Source organism: Mizuhopecten yessoensis, unplaced genomic scaffold (assembly GCF_002113885.1).
Source record: "Mizuhopecten yessoensis strain PY_sf001 unplaced genomic scaffold, ASM211388v2 scaffold10311, whole genome shotgun sequence".
NCBI lineage: Eukaryota > Metazoa > Mollusca > Bivalvia > Pectinida > Pectinidae > Mizuhopecten > Mizuhopecten yessoensis.
Genome location: NW_018408483.1, coordinates 60,736 through 79,483, shown reverse-complemented (window position 1 = coordinate 79,483; position 18,748 = coordinate 60,736). Strand labels below are relative to the sequence as shown.

Below are 18,748 nucleotides of genomic sequence, written 5' to 3'. Positions count from 1 at the left end.
TATCGGCGTGTCACAGTAACATATATCGGCGTGTTGTAACATATATCGGCGTATTACAGTGACATATATCGGCGTGTTACAGTGACAGATATCGGCGTGTTACAGTGACATATATCGGCGTGTTACAGTAACATATATCGGCGTGTCACAGTGACATATATCGGCGTGTTACAGTGACATATATCGGCGTGTTACAGTGACATATATCGGTGTTTTTCTTTGGCTAGGTATATACTTGTAAATGTCACTGACATTTAAAAAAAAATAACATGTCTTAACTGATTGATAAATATTTTGTTTTAATCACGAAGTATACACCGACAGTATCATAAATACCACTCAATAGTATACACTGGGTTAATCAACATGATCAGCCCTTATATACCTTAATTTGTGTGAGTGTATATATAAATAACTGTAATAATAGCCATCAACACAGATACACCGGCGGCATATGTTCAAGTGAACGAAGAAGTCACGCTGGTCATATGAGTAATAAACTTGCGGCTTAAAGTTGTTGAGCGGGACGATTGAGAGGTGATATATAATCGTTTGATTTCTTCTTACATGCAGTAACATATCTTTCTTACTTTCTTACAAACTTACATAAGTATTTTCCTTGAATACTTCTCTATGAGTTTGAATATGCAATGTAATGCGGTGTTCACACAGTGCCGATTATGGCTCCCGTTTGAGATCAGACAGCCCTACCACACGAAAAGTGAAAAGTCGGATTACTATCCTCAATGATCTGGAATGTCCTATCATTGTCTGAACGCAGTCGTATACGTTCGTAACAGAGTCCTACGGATCGGGAATGGTCCGGAGAGGTCGGCCAAGCACTGCCGACAGTAAGGTGCGTCCCGTAACATTCGGGAAACTCAGCCGATTATGTCTAGTCGGATTACAATCGTGACTATGTCGTGACCACGGACTTAGACTAATCTAATTCCGTGGTCGTGACAGATTCTGCTGTATCGGATCAAAATCGTAACAATGTCCTGTGTTGTCCGGACGGTGTCTGGACGGTGTCCTGTGGACCGGGACGCTGTCGTGATGAACGGGCATGATTTGGGGTAGGGGGTGGGGGAGTCACTGTCGGATCGCATTATGGAGAATCGGGACGCTGTCGGGTCAGAATTCGGCTGGAAACGGCTGAATCGGTACGCTTCTTGAACAATATCTGATTGTTGTCGTGATTAAATAAATGTTTTTACTGTGAATTTCCCGCCACGAATCACAGGATCTTGATAAGACTTTTGACAAATTTTAATCGGGAATGGTCCTATCACGGACTTAGCTTATCTAATTCCGTGGTCCTTTCAAGGACGGCAGTAAAAATCCTGATTGTGTGACGGAGGCCTAAACACGTGTATTTGTTGACACTTTGGTTCAGTTTCGTGTAGCACGACATATATGCTTATTAAAACATTGTTTTGGTTTTTTTTTTTAAACACGGAATTAGATTAGATTGCTATCTAAGTCCGTGCAGAGACGTATATATGGCTTTGAAGACAGATACTCATATGCCCTAACATGATGTTGCGATATATAGTAACGTATCTGATTTAAATAACTACAGTAGTGTATGTTTTCCCGGACAGTAATAGTGATATGTTTTCTCGTTTTAAAACAGCAAACAAATATGAAAATGAAAAAACCCTGAACGCTTATCATGATCATAGCCCATGGCCAGATAACACCCACCGGCGCCTCTTTTATCTAGCGGTCATATGACTGCTAGATCACATGACTTGGTTGGTAAAGATGGCGGAACTAACAATGTTTGGATTGTTGTGCGTCTGCTGTTGTTTTCAATTTATTTGGGGGAATAGTCAGTTGCCTCTCCAAGACGACTATCACGGAGCGAAACCAACGAGAGGGGAACCGTGGCCCTTGCCTCAAATCTACACGCCAAGCTCCGAAACATTCTCCTTGAATTATTTGTCGTTTGATTTCCCGGTGACTGGTGCGACCTGCGACACTCTGACGGCTGCAATACGACGCTACGAACAGATAATCTTCGGTGATGCAGAACTTGACACTCGACTTAAGTTCTTTCCGGGATTTGACCGTTTCAGCTCCGCCGACGGAAGCGTGAACTCATTGAGCGTGCATGTTCAGGAGGCATGTGATACTGCCGACAACAAGTACCCGGCTCTCGAGTCCAATGAAGCGTGTACGTCTGTGTATGCTATACATTATTGACGAGGCTGCATCAGGGATGTAAATGTATTGTATTAGCACCCTTGGTTGTATCACCTAATTGTAATCTGTAAGCCTACGATAGTTGCACTTACGAAGGTCGTTAGGAATTCTAGACGTTTCGGAAACGGGTAGTTTCGGTGTGAGACGGTACGTCTAACCCGATCATTGTTAGTATTCAGGTGATAGTTTTAAGCAGTTAAGGAACACCATACAATGGTCATCTTGTGGAATACATTTTAGCATTACCAGATTCAGATTAATAGCTTTGATTCAGAATAGAACACATTTTATTGGTAATTTTGAAGTATTTTTTGCTGACATAAAGTAATTGCATGCAGTTTTACCATTAAGTAGTATAAAACTACAACACTCCAGAGTAACATTTTCAATGGTGCCTTCAAACACAAGTACATTGTGTTGTAGTAACAAAAATAAACCTAATGATAGTTGCCGGTCTTTAATTACATGTACATTGAAATGACCTGCATAAAGCTAACTGTTTTTAAACACATTTATTTTAAGATTGATAAGATAAAAGGTTGTACAGCAGACCTTCTTTTCACATTGTACTGTAAGGTGTATACTACATAGCTTACAGATATTTAAAAAAAAGTAGGGACTGTTTATTATATAATATTAATTGAAAGATTTTTATTCCAGATAACTTGACAGTGGCGAGTCCTACTTCCCAGTTAGTTGCCAAAACAGTATGGGGAGCTCTGAGGGGTCTGGAGACCTTCAGTCAGCTGATTTACGAAGGTTTGGATGGCCAGGTAATGGCTAATATAGGGAATTTCACTCAACTGCAAGTGCTTAGATCTACAGTGAAGCTGTGAACTGAATAGCAAATTTTCAAACCACGGCTAAAAATTGTATCGAAAATACTTCTCATGTCAATTGAGAAGGTCTCGCTCTGTAATATACAAGATTCATGATAATACACACCTTCAACATTTATCAGTTTATGGATGCATCATAAGAAACAATGACATGCAGATGTGAAATATACTGGTTGGTCTTAAGCTTGAATTCTTTTCATTTACTTGCTTTATAAATTATAGTTTACATGTTAATGTGATTAATTTTTGTTTTATTTCAACAATTTTGATATAGTTTGAGGTCAACAAGACAGTCATTGTGGATTTCCCACGATTTCAATACCGTGGAATTCTCCTCGATTCTTCACGCCACTTCCTGACTGTGGAGGTCCTAAAGAAGAACCTGGTAATTTGACTCTCCAATTTTCTCTCTGTACTCTTTAAGTCTAAAACAAAATATACACGTTTTTTAAACAACAAGAAAAATATTACAAAATGCTGTGTGTGGGCTGCAAACCAAAATGTCTAAAATCTTGTGTTAAAGGTTTTCTGAGATACTCATTTTAAAATTGTTGGCCTGTAAATTAAATCTTTGTGTTTAACATTAGTTATGTATCTGGTATGCTGAAAATCTTTACATTTGTCTGCGAGAAAAGTCTGCTGCAAATTCAAACATCTGGTGAATACTTACTTACTCATCAGAATACATAGTGCATGAAAAAGTCAGCTTCCTGAAAATTTTAGTCACACTGTGTAGATTGTTATTAAATAGATAAAAAAAACACTTAGCATAAATAAAACAATGAAACGGCTTTCTAATGATTAAGAACTGAGAGTACTTTTCTTTCTTGATAGGACAATTTCAAATTATTGTTTTACAGGTATTGCATGAAAGTTGAAATCGAAAAAAATGCAACTGGATTCTAAAGTATTGGCTGTGAACAAAATTATATAATAAAGATGACAATACTGTTGTATGTCATAATGGTTAGCTTTTCCATTTGACATCACACAGAACTTTTCTGTATGTTACAGGATGCTATGGCTTACAACAAGTTCAATGTGTTCCACTGGCACATTGTAGATGACCAGGCATTCCCATATGAAAGTATCCTGTTCCCTCAGATGAGTGCTACGGTAAGAGGACATGTCCTACACCTATCTGACACTATAAGGCAGCTCCTGCGAATTTCTTAAAATTGTATCGATTAATGTATATGCTAATTGTATTCATTGCATTAAATTGTATATCTATGTACTGTAAAGCGCTTTAGAGTGACTTAAGTTAGCTAGATAGGGCATTATATCAAATGTTGTATATTTATTTATTTATGAACAAGAACGCTTCATACACACCTACCTCAGCTCTGACACTTTATATTGTTTCAGGGATCATACTTTATAGTGTTTCAGCAATCAAGCTTTATATTGTTTCAGGAATCATACCTTATATTGTATCAGGAATCATACTTTATGTTGTTTCAGGAATCATACTTTATATTGTTTCAGGGATCTTACTTTGGTCTGTCCCACACCTACACTCAAGCACAAATCAAGGCAATTGTAGAGTATGCTAGGCTGAGGGGAATCAGGGTCATCCCTGAGTTTGACACACCAGGTAATCTAAATCACACACAAGCTTGCTATGGGATAGCCCCATTTCATTAGAATTGGTGTTATTTTTTTTAGGTGTTAGTGAACATTTTATTCTAAAAGATGATATTGAATTAATTAAAGAAACAAAACTATTTTGTTATTTTTAAAATAGAGTTTTGATGGATGTAGAGATCAGATAGATAAATGAGATTTAAATGCAATCCTGGATGACGGGAGATTTCTAGTGCCTTGGCTGTTGCTCTTACCTCCCATGTATTGTCTCCTCTAGGCCACACCCAGTCCTGGGGAAAGGGAATTCAGAACTTGCTGACGAAGTGCTACTCCTCTGGCAAACCCAATGGCAACTTTGGACCCATTGATCCAACCCTCAACTCTACATATGCTTTTCTGGCCAGTTTCTTCGGTGAGGTGGCCGAGGTGTTCCCCGACCACTACATCCATCTGGGTGGGGATGAGGTGTCCTTCTCTTGTTGGTAGGTATTTGTTTGTAACTTATGTCTTTATGACCTTCACCCACAGGAAGGCAACAGTTTTCTATTGTTTTCTACGTACAGGTCTAGGTTTACAATGCCAAATTGATATGCCTTTCTTGTTGTTATGGATTAAAAACATATACAGGACCAGTCTACTCGGCTTTTACCTTGCTTCGACCTGTGGTCAGTTTGTATACATGTCTGTAGCGTATAAACCAATCGGTGTAAAACGGTACAACCTTGATCGTGTAACAGGAACTATAGTATAGAGACTAACAACACTGGTAAGGTACCTCTACATAACCAATCAGTTAATAATTAATTTTATTTGGCCTAACTTAAACTCTTTCTGTCGTTTGAGTAAGCCACATGACATGTATAGTACATGTTACATGAAAGATGATATATATAGTGACTTAACTAAATACACCTACATGTTATTGACCCAAAATAATTCTGAAACAATATTTTTTATAATTATGAGGTGTCCTTCTCCTGTTGGTAGGTGTTAGTCTGTTTTTAGACTAATGTTTAAATTACCTTGACCCACACGAAGACAACAGTTGCCTATTGTTTTCTTCACACAGATCAAAATCAAAATTAAGATTTCCGTAAGCTGTAAAGATCAGCTGACATCAGGCTGTGACCAGATCTAGAGTATATCAATGTATTGAAATGTAAGCATGTCTCGGTAGATATCTTACATCCATTTCAACATCAACTATGACGCTGAACAAGAACCATCACAAATGATACTGTGCAAAATATATACATGGTCCTGAGTCCCAGTAGCATACTCGGGGCAATGGCTATAACATATTCATATGATGCCCAAAAAACCATACATGGTCCAGAGTTCCAGTAGCATACTCGGGGCAATGGCTATAACATATTCATATGATGCCCAAAAAACCATACATGGTCCAGAGTGCCAGTAGCATACTCTGGGCAATGGCTATAACATATTCATATGATGCCCAAAAAACNCTTCATGAAGAAAAAGTCATATGGTACTAACTATGCAGAACTGGAGCAATACTACATGCAGAAGTAAGAGTCATTGTGTGGTTTTGGTGAATGTATGCCCCATGTGAAGTTGACTGGGCTAGACGTTTTCCTAAAGTCAACTGGTATAATATTTCATCAGATGCATGTATTTTGATATGTACAGAATCTAGTGTTCCAAAAATCAACACTTAAATTTATAAAATGACTAAATAAACTCATCTGTGTCCTGAACTCCATTTTGTCCACCGATTTTTATATCAATATAATTTTTTGAAGAAATGAAAGACTTTATTATTTACAAGTAGACAATATTTAGTACGGAATAAAATTCTTTAGAAATCCAGTATTCTATGACAGAACACTAGAAAACAGAAGTTGTATACTCATGGAATGTCTTATTCCACAGAATACATTTAAATATAAACCCTGCATCTCTGATCTTGGGATATGTGAGCAGTCAACATTTGAAATATTCTTTCGATATGAACAAAAGAAATATTCAGTCATAGGAATATATTTAAGTGAATTCAGTTTTTCTTTTGCAGCCTTCTGAACATTATCAATTCTCTGAAGAAGGGCTACCTGATCTGGCAGGAAGTCATAGACAATGGTGCCACAGTAAGTATTAATCCATTCACCCCTAAAGTCACATTTGAACCTTACCAAATCGGAGACTGGGCAAGTCCAGTTTAAATATGTAGGGGTGAATGAATTAAATCATACTCGGTATGTTCAGAATCATAACAAACAACTTCCGAGCAGTTTCCATGAAGACAAAATTTATACTGAATATTGAGCATCACTCATGGAAATAATGTCATACTGAATATTAATTTATAAGCAAATTTCATACAGATTCACACTAAACAAAAATTGTTCTTAAATATGAAGAAATGTTCTGGCTTGCACAATTTCCATTAAGAAATCTTTCTTGGGAATTGAAATGAAAAACTCTGTTGCAGTAACAGGATTTATTGAATCTGACAAAAAAAATATTATTGCATGCCAGGTTTGTTGAAAAGTGTGTAATGATAAAAACAGATGTAGAGTGTTAAGGGCAGGTGAAGGTCAGGCCATGTTTTACCAGGTGAGAGCAGACACCATTGTTGAGGTATGGAAAGGTGGCTACCAGGCTGAGCTAGCCAAGGTCACGAAAATGGGCTATCACGCCCTCTTATCATCCTGCTGGTACCTTAACTTGATCGCATACGGCAGTGACTGGAAGCGTTACTACGCCTGTGACCCCTGGGACATGGTCAATGGTACTAGCTATGTGGGCTTGTTACTGATGCATGAAAACCTTACATATATATATCATACAGTCAAACTTTGGTATATCAGTGTCAAAGGACCTAGACAAAAACATCTGGTGTGTAAGTGTTTTGGATAATCTATTTGGTAGTTGTTGCAATGACTGTTCGATCAATGTTTTTCAAGGTAAATATTACCATAAAGTAACAGTAAACTGCAGCGTAATTAATTTGTTTTCTATGTTAGTTTAAATTATAGAAAGGGAACAGTTGTATTTTTTCAAGGTTCCAATATCTAAGTTTGACTGCTCTGTTATTGCTTGGTGTATCACAAAGAGCTTTGTTTACCCTATTTTTGGTTTATATTTTAATGATTACTGACACCTTGTCCAAGTTGTAGGTGTCAATTATTTATCATGTTTTTGACAATGTACATTTTATTTGAAATATTTAAAAGTACTTGTGTACTTTGAACAAGTAAGCTTCAATTATGATAAAATTAACAGAGGTAATGTTAAAAAAATCACTGTTGCATCATTGGTATTGAATTTGAAAAGGGACAAAAGTGAGGTTTTTGTGTAAAATAATTCTAGAAAAAAGAAACTTACAACATGGCCAAGGTGATGTAATTTTAGCTGTGCAAACATTACGTATTGTTTTTGTACTAAAGATAGCTGGCAGTTATTACAACTTCAAAAGGAGGGTCTTTTATTAAACAGAAACAATACCATCTACTTTAGAATTGTTAACCTTGCTCTAGAGAGCTGTGAGGATATCAGTGGTGAACTGGAGATAATTGACATGGTAAGACCAAGATTGCCTCCTTACTCTTGGTAATAATGAACCTGGTAGGCTACTGCAGTCTGCAACTTGAACATTCCACAAGGATATCTACAGACATTTGACATGCTGTAATCAATCTTAAAAGCTCAGTGTGCAGTTATAGATAGTGTTACGGGGGTTCAAAAATAATGATTAATTAGCAGATTATGAAGCAAACACATTTTTAGATTGAAAATTTAGACAGAACACTCAAAACCTGATACACAGAAACAAATCAAAATTACATGCCTGAAATTTTCTGATGCATCCCTTCGTTGTTTTGCCAAAACACCTGTTGGCTGGGTTTACTAGGTTATTGATATGTAGTAGATCAGTAAGCATGAGGTGTATTTGCTGTAGGTACGCCCCGACACTGTGGTGGAGGTCTGGAAGTCGGGCTATGTGGAGGAGCTTAATAAGGTCACACTCAAAGGCTACAAGACCATTCTGTCAGCATGCTGGTACCTTAACTACATCTCGTATGGGTCGGACTGGAATAACTACTATAGTTGTGATCCTTGGGGATTCCTTGGTAATTACAGCCCAAAATTACCCGCCATTTTAATTGGGTGTCTTTATATGGTTTTAAAAATTACCCCTGTAGTGTGACAAACTGACCAATCTGACACCTGTTGATCTGATTGACATATTACTATAGTCTTTTACCTGTGTAGAATGACAACCTGACCAAACTGACACCTGCTGGTCTGACAGATTTGTTATGTAACATCTTAAATGGATGAATTATGAGTTATCTTACGTATCAATCCACCTGAATTTTGTAGATAAGATATCAAAATAATGAGTTGCCAGGTTGTATCAATGTTCACACCGCAGGTATCGGGTATTGTGGTCTTTACGAATAATATTTTAAGAATTAATTGGGTAAGCACAGCGGTCAACATTACAATTTTAGTGTCTTAACCCTCAACCTCAATCTCACATACAATACAAGACAGATTTGAACTATTACATTGTTTGACTTTTTGAGGTCATGGCCTCTGAAGAGGTTTTTACTGACCTGTAATCTTACTGATATCAAGTTTGTAAAGTTGGTGGATAGATTTGAGAACATTTACTATACAGGTGGCAGTACAGCATACAAGTATTTGGGTGTTGGGGGTATATCTGCTCACATAGTTCACACTGTATCTGTTTGTATACATCCTAGAAACCATTTTGTTTTTGCTATATTCATGGCCTGAAAAACTATAAAATTTAAGTTTTGAACTTGTCATAGTGAGCTAATTAAAACCGTCGACTATTATTAGTGTTGTATGAAATTCGAATCCTGCATTTGTTCTAGGAAGAGAACCATTAAATTTTGACCCACAGAAAATAAAGCATGTATAGAGTTAGTAGTTGGTATGGACAAATGGTTGCCTTAAAACTTGAATCGTCTAAATTCAACCACCTACACTTACTTCTGACTAATGTCTTTACCACTATACATCACCAACAGTAGTTACTCACAAAGGTTTCATTTTACAGTACGCCACTCACACTAAATACAGAAATGTAGAATTAAGTCTTAAGTACAGTAAACCACTTGATTGACTGAAGTCGTAGGCTCTGTACATCACTCACACTGTCTACTGACTAAAGTCTTAGGCCCCATACATCACTCACGCTGTCTACTGACTAAAGTCTTAGGCCCCCTACAGCACTCACACTGTCTACTGACTAAAGTCTATGGCCCCATACATCAATCACGCTGTCTACTGACTAAAGTCTTGGGCCCCATATATCACTCACGCTGTCTAATGACTAAAGTGTATGGCTCTGTACATCACTCACGCTGTCTACTGACTAAAGTCTTAAGCCCCATACATCACTCACACCGTCTACTGACTCAAGTCTTAGGCCCCATACATCACTCGCACCGTCTACTGACTAAAGTCTTAGGCCCCATACATCACTCACGCTGTCTACTGACTAAAGTCTATGGCCCCATACATCACTCACACTGTCTACTGGTTAAAGTCTAAGGCTTTGTACATCACTCACGCTGTCTACTGACTAAAGTCTATGGCTCTGTACATCACTCACACTGTCTACTGACTAAAGTCTATGGCTCTGTACATTACTCACACATCTACTGACTAAAGTCTTAGGCTCCATACATCACTCACACTGTCTACTGACTACAGTCTTAGGCCCCATACATCACTCACGCTGTCTGACTAAAGTCTTAGGCCCCATACATCACTCACACTGTCTACTGACTACAGTCTTAGGCCCCATACATCACTCATGCTGTCTACTGACTAAAGTCTTAGGCCCCATACATCACTCACGCTGTCTACTGACTAAAGTCTATGGCCCCATACATCACTCACACTGTCTACTGACTAAAGTCTTAGGCCCCATACATCAATCACGCTGTCGTCTGACTAAAGTCTTAGGCCCAATACATCACTCACACTGTCTACTGACTAAAGTCTTAGGCCCCATACATCACTCACACTGTCTACTGACTAAAGTCTATGGCTCTGTACATCACTCACACTGTCTACTGACTAAAGTCTTAGGCCCCATAAATCACTCACCCTGTCTACTGACTAAAGTCTTAGGCCCAATACATCACTCACACTGTCTACTGACTAAAGTCTAAGGCTCTGTACATCACTCACACTGTCTACTGACTAAAGTCTAAGGCTCTGTACATCACTCACACTGTCTACTGACTAAAGTCTAAGGCTCTGTACATCACTCACACTGTCTACTGACTAAAGTATATGGCTCTGTACATCACTCACACTGTCTACTGACTAAAGTCTTAGGCCCCATAAATCACTCACCCTGTCTACTGACTAAAGTCTTAGGCCCAATACATCACTCACACTGTCTACTGACTAAAGTCTAAGGCTCTGTACATCACTCACACTGTCTACTGACTAAAGTATATGGCTCTGTACATCACTCACACTGTCTACTGACTAAAGTCTTAGGCCCCATAAATCACTCACCCTGTCTACTGACTAAAGTCTTAGGCCCAATACATCACTCACACTGTCTACTGACTAAAGTCTAAGGCTCTGTACATCACTCACACTGTCTACTGACTAAAGTATATGGCTCTGTACATCACTCACACTGTCTACTGACTAAAGTCTTAGGCCCCATAAATCACTCACCCTGTCTACTGACTAAAGTCTTAGGCCCAATACATCACTCACACTGTCTACTGACTAAAGCCTTAGGCCCCATACATCACTCACGCTGTCTACTGACTAAAGTCTTAGGCCCCATAAATCACTCAACCTGTCTACTGACTAAAGTCTTAGGCCCAATACATCACCCACACTGTCTACTGACTAAAGTCTAAGGCTCTGTACATCACTCACACTGTCTACTGACTAAAGTCTTAGGCCCCATACATCACTCACACCGTCTACTGACTAAAGTCTTTGGCCCCATACATCACTCACACCGTCTACTGACTAAAGTCTTAGGCCCCATACATCACTCATGCTTTCTACTGACTAAAGTCTAAAGCCCCATACATCACTCACACTGTCTACTGACTAAAGTCTTAGGCCCCATACATCACTCACGCTGTCTACTGACTAAAGTCTTAGGCCCCATACATCACTCATGCTTTCTACTGACTAAAGTCTAAAGCCCCATACATCACTCACACTGTCTACTGACTAAAGTCTTAGGCCCCATACATCACTCGCGCTGTCTACTGACTCAAGTCTTAGGCCCCATACATCACTCACATTGTCTACTGACTAAAGTCTTAGGCCCCATAAATCACTCACACTGTCTACTGACTAAAGTCATAGGCCCCATACATCACTCACTCTGTCTATTGACTAAGTCTTAGGCTCAATACATCACTCACTCTGTCTATTGACTAAGTCATAGGCTCTGTACATCACTCACCCTGACTGCTGACTAAAGTCTTAGGCTCCTTATGTCACTCACACTGTCTACTGGTTAAAGTCTTAGGCTCTGTACATCTCTCACACTATCTACTGACTAAAGTCTAAGAGTACATATTTCACTCATGCTGTCTACTGACTGAAGTCTTAGTCTCAGAACATAACTCACGTTGTCTGCTAACTAAGTCTTAGTTTCAGAACATACCACTCACACTGCCTACTGAATAAAGTGTTAGGCTCTGTACATCACTCACACTGTCTACTGACTAAAGTTTTAAGCACTGTACATCACTCACACTGTCTACTGAATAAAGTGTAAGGCTCTGTACATCACTCACACTGTCTACTGACTAAAGTGTTAGGCTCTGTACATCACTCACGTTGTCTGCTGACTAAAGTCTTAGGCCCCATACATCACTCACACTGTCTACTGACTAAAGTTTATGGCTCTGTACTTCACTCACACTGTCTACTGACTAAAGTCTATGGCCCCATACATCATTCACACTGTCTACTGACTTAAGTGTTAGGCTCTGTACATCACTCACGCTGTCTACTGACTAAAGTCTTGGGCCCCATACTTCACTCACACTGTCTATTGACTAAAGTGTTAGGCTCTGTACATCACTCGCACTGTCTACTGACTAAAGTTTTAAGTACTGTATGTCCCTTGAACAAATGAATGACTAAAAATGTTTTGGCACTGTATATCACCCAAACTAATTACTGACTTAAATATAAGATCGTAGGTACAGTACACCACTAAGTTCACTAGAGATGATTTGCATGTACTTGGACTTAGATTCGAAGGAGAGCCAATTGTTGATACCAATATTTTACGAACAAATTCAAATGCTCAACAATTAAACAATAGAATCATGATCACTTATTGTGAAAATACTCATAAAAATGTAGGTATTTTAAAGTGATTTATATATGTGTTTTGAGCTCAAACACATTTATTTCACCTCCTTTGTTATATATGATTCAACAATTTTGTATTTTATAGTTCTTACAGCTTTTAGCCGAGCATAATCAGAAAACACTTAATCTGCTGCTGTCATAAAACTAATCACAAATGATTTCAATAATTAATTCTTGCTATTAGCAAAGACTCTGTAATGTACATTGTATAATTGAAGAGAATGTATACAAATTGATTTTACTGTTGAAATAAATGTGCTAAGATTAATGATAGATATTACATGAGCCAATTAAAGTTAAAATAATAACTTAAATTAAGTAAATTTTGTTTTTTTCATTGTAATTTTTATGATATCTTTTTATTCAAGAATACTTTAAAGACAGTAAATATAATGATGGTGTTATTTGATAGGTACCCAGAAACAACTAGACCTGGTGATCGGAGGGGAGGCGTGTATGTGGGGTGAATACGTGGACAGTACCAATGTCATCTCCCGTACCTGGTGAGTACATGTTGTGCATCCCTAAAGGACATTTAGGTACACATGCAAAGTGGGAAGTGTATGATATCTGATGTCTCGGCTTATAGTTGTAAAATTTCATGCAAAATTTCATGCCATATGTAAACCTTCATACATGTATGTGTATACTGAAGTAATATTTGTGTGATGTGTATACTTGTGGGTAATTTTTTTATGTGATTATGTATATAGATGATATTTAATGGTTTCCTGTTGAAACCATACATATTTCACGAGTATGATGGAATATTGATATTTTTCACGAGCACGAAGCACAAGTGAAAATATCAGTATATTCCGCCATTGCATGCAAGTGGCCTATATCCGCACAGCTGACAGTATCACACATGCAAAACATTCCATACCACGGACAAGTATCTGATAAATGTTTTTACTAAATGGATTAATCCTGATATTTCATTGGTGAAAATATAATAAATGTGTATATTTGTATAATGAAGTAATATTATGATGTGACAGTTGTTTCATTTGATTTGTAAGCCTGGGGATGTATTGAAATTTACCTTATTTTCTAATGTGAAGGCCTAGAGCTGCTGCTGTCGGGGAAAGGCTGTGGAGTAACAAGGATGTCCGAGATGGTACAAAGGCTGCTCCACGCATGGCTGAACACAGGTGTCGTCTCATCAGGTAATTAAGGAAGTATACCTGTATATAGAGGATACAGGGGATCCAAACTAGTATCTAACATTCATTCTAACACGATTCGTTTGCAACGCGTGTTTTGATTGGATACGGACCATGTTCTAATCTGCGATAGAATCATGATCAATCGTGTTAAGCTCCTCCCATAGCACTTACATTTGTAAGCCACGCCCCATTTCTAACCAAAACAATATGGCGTCAAGCTCGCCTCTTAGCGAAATCCCGCTGATAAGGCTAGTAGGTAACGGAACAGAAACGACCGATGAAATGTATTTGTTGAATGAATTAAAAAGTAAAAAGTACACATTCCTTGTTCTTACCTTCATTTATTACTGAGACGTTCGTTCCATCCATGTGAAGGCATCTATTTAGATCCGAAATCAAATCAAACATTTCACATGTACACAAAACTCTTCACAAATCTATACAAATAATCAAGATACGATAAGCACAGACTGGTATGCATACTGACATGGAAATGTAAGAACTTGGTCAATATTAATCGAAATGTGTCGAATAAACTTTGGTAACAGCCACTAACAGGACGTTCACCAACAATCCAAATATTCCGCCACGTCAACATACAGATCGAGCGCTCGCCAGTATGGGCGGAGCCAAATGACCGACTTTTGAAAGCTTCTTTCCGATTGGTCAGCCCGCTGCAGAATGACACGTCGCCAGTTCAGGTCACAATGTATTTTACTACGTACATTTGTACAAGGAAATACAATGTTTCTAAACATATTAGCGTAGTACATTTGTTAAGGTGTGTTAGAATGGGGATAGTACGTTGTTTTTAGTGTCTATACTGGCGAGTTCAAACCCAAATTTCATGTTCTAATCGCCAGTATAGCCACTCGAAACAACGTACTATCCCCTAATCAGTTAAGCTATATATATTGTCTTATTGGATAAAGGGGACCCAAACAGTCATCAATACAGTCAACACAAAGACGTGCACATGTTGTAAGGCAATATTATTGCCAACCAAACTTATTGAGGGGTGACATACACAAGATGTCTTATTATGTTGTCGTAGGGAGACTGAAGTTTAATGTTGTTCGTTACTGCTTTTACTGAACTTACCGTACATGTAAATTGACAATTTTCAAGAAGAAAAAGGTGTTCATACTGTTGACATTCATCGCTCTTTTTCCTTTGCAGGCGAGGATTCCAAGCGGAGCCTGTCAATGGCCCTGACTATTGTGAGCATGAGTACAGTGGGGTTTAAATATCTAACTTGATTCTCAGAGTGCCAGACAGGACCAGTCTCTCAATCCACGCTCAATAGAGGCAAACTGGGACTTTGTTTTTTTACACAAATTTTCTAGATTTATGAACTACGGTCATGACATATTGCCACTTGATTTAATTTTTACTGAAAAAGTTTAACTTTAGAAAGCTTGTTAGTGATATTGATGTTTTACCTATATAGCTACCTGTGTGCAGTGTACATGTACTTTTTGTGAGCTTTACTATTTGGCTTTATTCCTGTTAAGTCTCATCTTATTATACACGTATATGTGTACTATCATGAACTAACATTTCAGTTTTAAATTTGCCGTATTTAAGAGATCCAGACAAGTTTCAAATAGAACCAGACTGCTGTATTTATTCTGCAATAAGTTGATAAGCCCTGGGGGCCAGCACATGCTTTCTGATACAATTCAGGGAACGGGCTTATTATAGGATAATAAAAGTGCTGATCTACTGACCTGCAATATCTATTATAATAATTTACTTATAGGATTTAAATGTTTATTTAATCAGTTGTTTGTATAGATGTTATAGTAACTCAAAGTGCCATCATTATAAATTCCCCTCAAACATTCCTCTGACTCTTGTCACAAAATTCCACTTAAAACTGGCGGTACGTGCCAGTTGTTTGAGATATTTTTATTTATTTATTTTCATCTATTGTAAAATTTTTAAACATCTGAAATTTAAAAAATAAATAAATATTTATAAACAGAACAGACTGGTGATAGTGTCATTGGTTTCCAATCACCTAAGAGGTCATCAGTTCAGGTGGTTGTCATTGTTCTATATGAAATAAATGCTGTGATTATAGTGACATGTTATTGTATTACAATATTCATTTTAATGTGTTAAAATTAGACCTTTGGGTGCATTTCCAACCAATCATTTAGTAGGATTTAATAGGTTTCTGCCTCCATATCCACATCAATAAAGTTTGAAATACATTGTGGTAAACATAAAACAAGACTATATATAAGGCGCTGTATGTTGGATGTAAATATTGAATATTTTTTAAGGATTTTCTTCAATGAAGTTATAATTCATATACCAGGTAGAATAGATTGATATTTTGAGTTGACTACGTATTGTTGAATAACAAGAAGATCATCATAGAATTTAATTGTATATATTGATCACATTTATGGAATGATATTGAGATTTCTGTAAAATATGTTTATAACAAACCCCAGGTGACCTGCTGTAATTATGAATATAAGAAATCAGCTCAGTAAAGACAATTCTTTATAAAGTCGGATGTTCACGAGTTCCATAATTGGGGCCCCAATGAAGACTTTAGTATAAGCATGAGTCATTGGTACGTTTGTATTAAACCTGTTTAACTATAGTATAGATGTTGTGATAGATGACCAGAACAACAGGCACTGGCCCTGCTCATGTGTGCAAGTGCCTGCTCATATATATATGAGTGCATTTTCATTGTTTCTTTATCATTTTTGATGTCCACATATTTCACCAACTGATTTTAAAGCATAATGCTGCATTGTACTATTTTAAACTGAAAAGCATATTTTTAGTCATAAATAACAAAGAAAAAGATTTGTTCATGAATGATAATCAAGACTCTGGGTGCTTTCATGTTGTATCCAGTTCCACTAATTCTGTAGTAGGACGAGGAAAAGTGATAAAGATAATGACGTCACTGGGGTTCAAACTTGCAACCCGGAGTCCGCTAGCGCTGAGCTCAAAGGAATTTCCTACAGCTGACACTTGTTAGGCAAACTAATCAATGCACATCTTTTACAATTCAATTGCTTACACTTGAAAAGAAAGTGACAGGCACAAATTGCAACTAAGATTGACATAAGGAAATAAAGGAATCCTGTCATGTCTGGTCGAAACTTAAAAGTCAGACTGTCACTAGTTTTCAGTACTTGCACATATAAATAATAAGGATGATTCTTATATACCTATTTTAGGTAATGTTAGAAAATCTAGTACATGGGTGAAGGACGCACATAGGTATTAATATACATGTATATTGGGTTCAGTGCTATATATTTTAAATCCATGTATATCTCAGCCTATTACGTTGGCATACTATACCACCTGTACTCTTTCAAACAGATACACTGTTATTTAAAAGTAGCCTTCTTTAAATTCAACAATTCTAAGGGAGACCACTCTAGTCTGACAGCGTGACGCAGAAAATAATTTTAGGTTGGTTCTGTCAGAGACGTATATATTACGCACCATAATATATACATGGACGTCTCTGGTTCTGTAAAACAGTGATTCAAATTGAACATCATACATCCTCATATTAATGAAAGATGTCATAGTCATTAACAAAATAGAAAGAAAACATATCATATCTTCCAAAGAATCTTTTAATTTCTTGCTTGCCTTTATATATCATTGGCTATTGAAAGTTTAGCTAATCAGTGTAATACTTTTAATTGTTATATACTACAATAGTGAACTTAAAGTTCTATTGTAACTGGTTCATATCATGTATTCCTCAATTAAAAACACTGTGAAAAAAGGAAGATACTGTGAAAAAAGTATGGGTGAATTACAGACATAGTCCATTCAGAGAAATGTTATTTAATATTCAAAAGTTTAATTTACCTGTACATTTTGATTTGTGAAGGCTGTAAAATACACAATGTACGCAAAAATAGTTCTTGTGTTTTGTGAACTATTAACCAGTCTTAAAAAATCACTTCTATGCAATGTAATAAATACATAAATCCTATCTCATCGTGTTTGTGTTTTTTTAGGTCACCTGAGCTTTGCTCAAGTGACCTATTCTGATCGCTTTCTGTCTGTCGTCGTGCGTAAACTTTTTACATTTTCGACTTGGTAGATGAGGCTACACAATTGTAAAGTTGTGATACCTACCCCAAGCCCAGGGGCGTGGGTGAGGCCCCAAAGGGAAAATTAGCCAATATTTCAAAAATCTTCTTCTCTAGACTAAGAGGTACTACAGTCAATTTCTCTGCATGGATGGAAAGATTATCCAGTGCTTTATATAAATTGTAAATTTCAGTAACCCCGGACCATTCGTTCTCCCTTGGGGAGGGGGTAAAAATTACTAGAGTATATATAGGGAAATAATACTTTTGGGTATATTTTGTGTTTTTTCAGCAGGGAATTATTTGAACTTGGTTGGAATGATTATGATGCCAGATGGCGAATAGATGAAACATGTATGAGAAAATAAGATCCTGCCCCATCCCCAGGGGCTCGAGGGGTAGGGCTCAAATGGGGATTATGATTAAAAGTTAAAAAAAAAATATTCATCAGACTCGGTTACCTTAATCGCCTTAGTTG

General features: G+C 37.3%; 1 protein-coding gene across 1 annotated transcript; it reads left to right on the top strand.

Annotated features, from left to right (window-relative positions):
- Window positions 1–1,745: 1,745 nt before the first annotated feature.
- LOC110460050 (beta-hexosaminidase subunit beta-like) lies at window positions 1,746–18,170 on the top strand. Its single transcript, XM_021512754.1, has 12 exons — window positions 1,746–2,179; window positions 2,869–2,981; window positions 3,322–3,432; window positions 4,062–4,163; window positions 4,536–4,644; window positions 4,912–5,117; window positions 6,084–6,166; window positions 6,670–6,742; window positions 8,557–8,728; window positions 13,423–13,513; window positions 14,075–14,179; window positions 15,359–18,170. The coding sequence occupies exons 1-12, from the start codon at window positions 1,750–1,752 to the stop codon at window positions 15,423–15,425; spliced, it is 1,662 nt and encodes a 553-aa protein (XP_021368429.1). The 5' UTR covers window positions 1,746–1,749; the 3' UTR covers window positions 15,426–18,170.
- The last annotated feature ends 578 nt before the right edge of the window (window positions 18,171–18,748 follow it).